The 6,161-nt window shown below is 40.3% G+C and overlaps 2 protein-coding genes across 2 annotated transcripts; both read right to left on the reverse strand.

Annotated features, from left to right (window-relative positions):
• Positions 1-36: 36 nt before the first annotated feature.
• On the reverse strand, positions 37-2,074 carry LOC108377913 (cell surface glycoprotein 1-like; the record flags this gene model as incomplete). Its single annotated transcript, XM_017634208.1, has 1 exon — positions 37-2,074. A coding segment is annotated over exon 1 (2,038 nt), but the record flags the coding sequence as incomplete, so codon positions are not given.
• Positions 2,075-2,667: 593 nt separating this feature from the next.
• On the reverse strand, positions 2,668-4,296 carry LOC108377914 (uncharacterized). The gene is made up of 3 exons (XM_017634209.1): positions 4,279-4,296; positions 4,078-4,177; positions 2,668-4,022 (listed from the first exon to the last, which is right to left on the reverse strand). The coding sequence occupies exons 1-3, from the start codon at positions 4,294-4,296 to the stop codon at positions 2,668-2,670; spliced, it is 1,473 nt and encodes a 490-aa protein (XP_017489698.1).
• Positions 4,297-6,161: the final 1,865 nt, after the last annotated feature.

A 6,161-nucleotide genomic window follows, 5' to 3' on the forward strand; every position in this document is an offset into this window, starting at 1 on the left:
TAGGAGTAGGCTCTTCGGTGGAAGTAGGCCCTCCGCCAGTAGATCCTTCCGTAGAAGCAGGCCCTTCAGTAGTAGTAGGCTCTTCGGTGGAAGTAGACTCATCGGTAGTAGATTCTTCGGTAGAAGAAGGCTCTTCAGTAGGGGTGGGCTGTTCGGTGGTAGTAGGCCCATCGGTAGTAAATTCTTTGGTAGAAGCAGGCTCTTCGGTTGTAGTAGGCCCATCGGTAGTATATTCTTCGGTAGACGTGGGCTCTCCAGTAGGAGTAGGCTCTTCCGTGGTAGTAGGCCCGTCGGTAGTAGATTCTTGGGTAGACGCGGGCTCTCCAGTAGGAGTAGGCTCTTCGGTGGTAGTAGGCCCATCGGTAGTAGATTCTTGGGTAGAAGCTGGCTCTTCAGTAGGAGTAGGCTTTTCGGTGTTAGTAAGCCCATCGGTAGTAGATTCTTGGGTAGAAGCTGGCTCTTCAGTAGGAGTAGGCTCTTCGTTGGTAGTAGGCCCATCGGTAGTAGATTTTTCGGTAGAAGCGGGCTCTTCAGTAGTAGTAGGCTGTTCGTTGGTAGTAGGCCCATCGGTAGTAGATTCTTCAGTAGAAACAGGCTCTACGGTGGAAGTAGGCCCACCGGTAGTAGATTCTTCGGTAGAAGCAGGCTCTTCGGTAGGAGTAGGCTCTNTTTCGGTGTTAGTAAGCCCATCGGTAGTAGATTCTTGGGTAGAAGCTGGCTCTTCAGTAGGAGTAGGCTCTTCGTTGGTAGTAGGCCCATCGGTAGTAGATTTTTCGGTAGAAGCGGGCTCTTCAGTAGTAGTAGGCTGTTCGTTGGTAGTAGGCCCATCGGTAGTAGATTCTTCAGTAGAAACAGGCTCTACGGTGGAAGTAGGCCCACCGGTAGTAGATTCTTCGGTAGAAGCAGGCTCTTCGGTAGGAGTAGGCTCTTCGGTGGTAGTTGGCCCATCGGTAGTAGATTCTTCGGTAGAAGCAGGCCCTTCAGTAGGAGTAGGCTCTTCGGTGGTAGTTGGCCCATCGGTAGTAGATTTTTCGGTAGAAGCAGGCTCTGCAGTAGGAGTGGACTCTTCGGTGGAATTAGGCCCTCCGCCAGTAGATCCTTCCGTAGAAGCAGGCCCTTCAGTAGGAGTAGGCTCTTCGGTGGTAGTAGGCCCATCGGTAGTAGATTTTTCGGTAGAAGCAGGCTCTGCAGTAGGAGTGGACTCTTCGGTGGAATTAGGCCCTCCGCCAGTAGATCCTTCCGTAGAAGCAGGCCCTTCAGTAGGAGTAGGCTCTTCGGTGGAAGTAGACTCATCGGTAGTAGATTCTTCGGTAGAAGAAGGCTCTTCAGTAGGAGTGGGCTCTACGGTGGAAGTAGGCCTATCGGTAGTAGAACCTTCGGTAGAAGCAGGCTCTTCAGTAGGGGTAGGCTCTTCGGTGGTAGTAGGCCCATCGGTAGTAGATTTTTCGGTAGTAGTAGGTACTTCCGTGGTAGTGGAGTCTTCAGTAGTACTGGCGTCTACACTACTTGGTGGTTTTTCACTTGTAGTAGGCTCTTCACTAGGAGTTGGCTCTTCGGTGGTAGTAGGCCCATCCGTAGTAGTAATAGGTACTGCGGTGGTAGTGGATTCTTCAGTGCTACCGGGATCTACACTGCTGCTAGGTTCGTCACTAGTAGTCGGTTTTTCGCTTGAAGTTGGTTCTTCGGTCGTACTAGGTTCTTGACTGCTTGATGGTTCCGAACTGGTTGTGGGTTCTTGTGTGCTAGGCGGTCCTGCAGTAGTGGTACTGGGTTCTTCGCTGGTAGTGGTTGTTGAAGTAGAAGCGGTGGAGGTACTTGTACTCGAGGAAACTGTGCTGCTTTCTGTCTCACCAGATGACACTACACAGTAACCAGCACTTTGACTGAAAACGTATCCACTTGAGCACGATAGATATCTAATAGTGTAACTGCCATCTTCATTTAGGTAACAACCATAAAAAGTGGCCGTATTATCGATGAATGCAAAGAAACCGGGTGCTGTGCAAGGATTCTTAACTACCGCCGCGTTCGCCGCGACAATGGCCGCCAGCAAACCAAGAAAAATTAATTTCATTTCGTTCGTTTATTCGCTATGAGTTTTTATTTATATATTTAATTTAACCAAAAAATTTTATAATTGTTAATTTCTCCGTTCAGCTTAGAACCGCTTCGTTTAGTCGTTAAAAAATAACTGCCTTATGAGAGTTTTTATTAGCATTTATATAGAGCTTCCTAAGTGCTTAATGTTTAACAAATCAAATTTCTTGTGATTACAACACATTAACTGATAACGTTGTGTGGCGATAAACTGATTTGCTACATATGTTTTCTTTATTTGCGTATGTTTATTTTTCATATACATACATACATATATCCGCACCTACTGTTTTTTCAAGCGAAATTTAAAATCACCTTAAATTGGCTATTAATTTTTTGATTGCTTTTGTTCGGAAAATCGCTTTGTGGAATTTCGCAGGTGCAGATTAGGAGAAAATAAAAGTTATTTCTGTTGCTGAGAGTAGTTTTTTAATCGTTCGCTCTACATAATTACATAATGCCGTTGTTGCGGTCATTCTACTTTATTTTATTTTTAAGCTCATTTCTATCAAACATATACATACATACGTACATTCATCATTTTAGTATATATGTACATACATGTCAATGCTATAGCGTACAAAAACCTTTAGCAGCTGAAAAGCTTTGGCTATCCGCACATTTCATGCCAACCGCTTTATAATCTCCTTTCTTACTTAAGCATACGAAATAGTCATAGAAGCTTTCCGCGACTGCAGCAAAACTTCCCACCTGTGTACAATTGAAGTTGACCTCTTCTTCTAGTGATATGCCCTGTAATTTGGCCTGTTCTTTTGCTTCTTTTTCAGCTTTCTTCAGCAACTCTTTTTCATATTTGCGTTGTATTTTCTCACGCAACTTTGCCTCTTTGAGTTTAACCTTCTCCTCCGCTTTCATAATTTTTACCTCCTCACGCACGCACTCCTCATCCGGCGACTTACTCAAATACAAATCGTAATTCAGCGATAAGTCATGCAAACTTGTCATATCTACGAAACATTTACCCAACTCTGGCGTAAAGATCTGGCCATTGCCACACTTGACGTGATAGACGCGTAATCTTGCGCTTAAACGAGATGCCACACACCAATAATAGGATGAGTTATCGGTCGAAGCGGCAAATGTGCCCTCTGCGTTGCAATGAAATATGCCGGTGCATGGTGAGAGGTCACGAGAACAATGCAAAAGCGTCGTATCGAAAGCTTGGCCGTTTGGACAATTCTTTGGTTGTATTTGAAGTTCCCCTATGGCGCTTGGTGTACAAGTAAAGTACGAACGGCAGTCATTTTCCGCTGCAAAGGTGCCCAGTGTAGCACATAAGTTTTGTGTTGGCGCTGAAGTTGTTGTGCTATCATTCTTTGTTACCGATTCTTCTGTCATTTCAGTTGTTGGATCGGAAGCATTTTCTGTTTGAGATTCCTCCGTTAGGGTGAGATCATCACTGCTTGACTCTGTAACTTTCACTTCATCCGTTTTATTTAAACTACTAGTCATTGCCTCAGTCGTAGTTTCACTTGTATCAAGTGTCGTTAGCTCTACAGTAACTGTGTTATCCTTGATTTCTTCCTTAACTTTAGCTAATTTAGTTGCATTCACATCGGCTGGCTCAAGCCCATTTTCACTTTTAAACTCGTCTCCGTTCACTAAGTTTGTTGTAGTCTGAAATTCTATTGTGGCCAGCACATCTTTTTCGGCCGGAGAATTCTCACTTTGCCCGATTTCTGCGTTCAAAGTATCACTTCGTGGCCCAATTTCAATGTCCGCTGCACTATTCTCCGACACAATTTCTGTTGGACTGTCCACTTGTACTCCTTTTTCAAGTTCAGTATCCGTACTTCCTGCTTGTTCAAAGTCGGAGATGTTATCACTATTACTAACGCCGAAGTTCAAATCGAGCTCTTCGCTCAAGGCGGCTTCTGTGATAAAATTTTCTGTCTCCGATTCATCTAAAAATAAATGAAAATGAAGAGTATAAAAGCCCATGATTTAAAAACTACTTACTTTCGACACCCTTTCTGTCAATATCCTTTGATATAGTCCCCTCTGCATAGCCGTCGGCTGTCACGTTCACTTCTTGTGCCAATGTTTTCTGTGTTAAAAACTGCAATGGAAACTCAATGTTCAAAAGAATGTAGTCTTTAGATATTGAACCAATTTTTTTCTTTAACGCACCAAAAGACAGCTGCACAATAAAAATAATACCAATATTTTCCGCTTCATGGTATATGTATGTAAATATATTTACAGCTTCTTTCCAATGTAAAATTTAAATATAAGCCTCGGATATTTGCTATGTGTATAAATTCAAAATCCGGCGCCTAAACGATGGATGCGGCAATTCTTCTAAGCAGTTTCTTACTGAGATGCGTCTGATGCAAGAGCATTTTATATGTATTTAATGGCAACAGATTTTAGATGATCCGAGGCTTCGTCTCAAACGTTATAAAAATTATAATTCTGCAGAATCTAAGATTTGGGAATGTTTATCAATTTGAAAAATTTAAAGACCGTAGAGCAACACTGGAATTGCCAATTCCAACCTTGAATAACTTGGTGAAGAGGCGTAGTACCGAAAAGTTGAAGAAGAACTTTTGCCGCCAAATGTCATTCCTTTCGCACTGAAAAGAGCGCAGAATTTTGGCATATTTCAAAAATTCCATTTCTCTAATTCCATCTTCCATAATCTCGAAAAACTATAGAAAACTAAATGTTTATACGAAATTCAAATTCACAAACAGACTTCCCGATTTATTAAGATTACGCTAAGTACTGCATTCGAATACAACTTGATCCTATTAGATATCTTTAGCAAATATGAAAAGTATGTCATGTCATCATCTAACGCATATGTACTATATACATACATTAGGGTGCATCACCAAAAAAAAAAACGTTGCGGTTTTTCCACCAGAATTATAAAGTTTATTATATTTTAAGACTTTCACTAAAATATTTCGGAAAAGCATTAAGATTTACGTGAGCTAGACCAATTTGAAAAACCCACCAAAAATCTGATTATTTTGATTCCGTTGATACAATTTAAGACAATTTTTTTTAGCTTAAACTCATCTATTATCTGAGGTGATTTTTGAGGAAAAAATATTTTTATAAACTAATTTTATTTATAAAAAGTTCGATTTTGGAATTATGTATTTTAAAATCTTAGTAGTTTTCCCAAATACCTTGGCGGAAGTTTTAAAATATAATATATATTTTATATATCCAATAGAGAAACAGTGGTAATTTGTTTTTATTTTTGCATGGAGAGTAATGCACCCTAATGTACATACATAAATACATGTAACTATTTACTACATATTTTCCGAATGGAACTTTTTCGCTGCATTCTAACATGATTCTAGTTGTTTACCACGCGTATTGACATAATGCGTGCAGTTTGAAGGTGTAAACAACTACTATTTACTGCAAATTTGTAGAAGATTTTGCACAAGAAAATACATAAATTGTGTATAAATGTGTGTATGTATGCGTGCACTTCCGCTGACTTGTTTTTAATTTGCTAGTTGCATTAAAGAATTTTTATCACCTGTTTACCTAACTTTAAATATGTAGGAGAACTCAATAAGTGAATGAATGAGTCACGCGATAACTTATGGACATACGTTTTTTAAATTGTTATCTACGTACTAAGTGCGAGAGTATGGGAAAATCCATAAGTGGTTAGCGAGAGGGCATACATATGTTTATCATGTAGATTTCATAATTTTATAGATTGCTAACGTTTCATGTCTTGAAATCGAGAGGCATTCATAGGTTTGGACAAGCTGAATTGGCTGAATGCCACACCATGCTCTGGCACATAGACGGGGTAGAGGTGGCTTTTCAAACAATTTCAATAAATACCTGACAAAGCCCGTGATTCCAGATTTATTTTCCATACTGAAAACACTGAAAAGGATTCTTTTATAATTTTCTTAAAATGTTAGTTTGCCTGTGGCTAAGAAATAAACATTTAGATCCATTCAACTATTTTAAAAATTCACTTTAAAAGTCCCTCACACAATCTCAAATTTTAGGTGAAACTAGGATCCGCATTCAGTCATTCAATATCACCATAATGCTGG

The sequence above is a fragment of the Rhagoletis zephyria genome, unplaced genomic scaffold (genome assembly GCF_001687245.7).
Source record: "Rhagoletis zephyria isolate East Lansing unplaced genomic scaffold, Rhagoletis_zephyria_1.1 Rzeph_scaffold_12961, whole genome shotgun sequence".
NCBI classification, from domain to species: Eukaryota; Metazoa; Arthropoda; class Insecta; order Diptera; family Tephritidae; genus Rhagoletis; species Rhagoletis zephyria.

Excerpts from the sequence above, each read along its gene's own strand:
- LOC108377914 (XM_017634209.1), bottom strand. Across the intron at positions 4,023-4,077 it reads TGACAGAAAGGGTGTCGAAA|ATGAATCGGAGACAGAAAAT; the intron begins GTAAGTAGTTTT and ends ATTTATTTTTAG.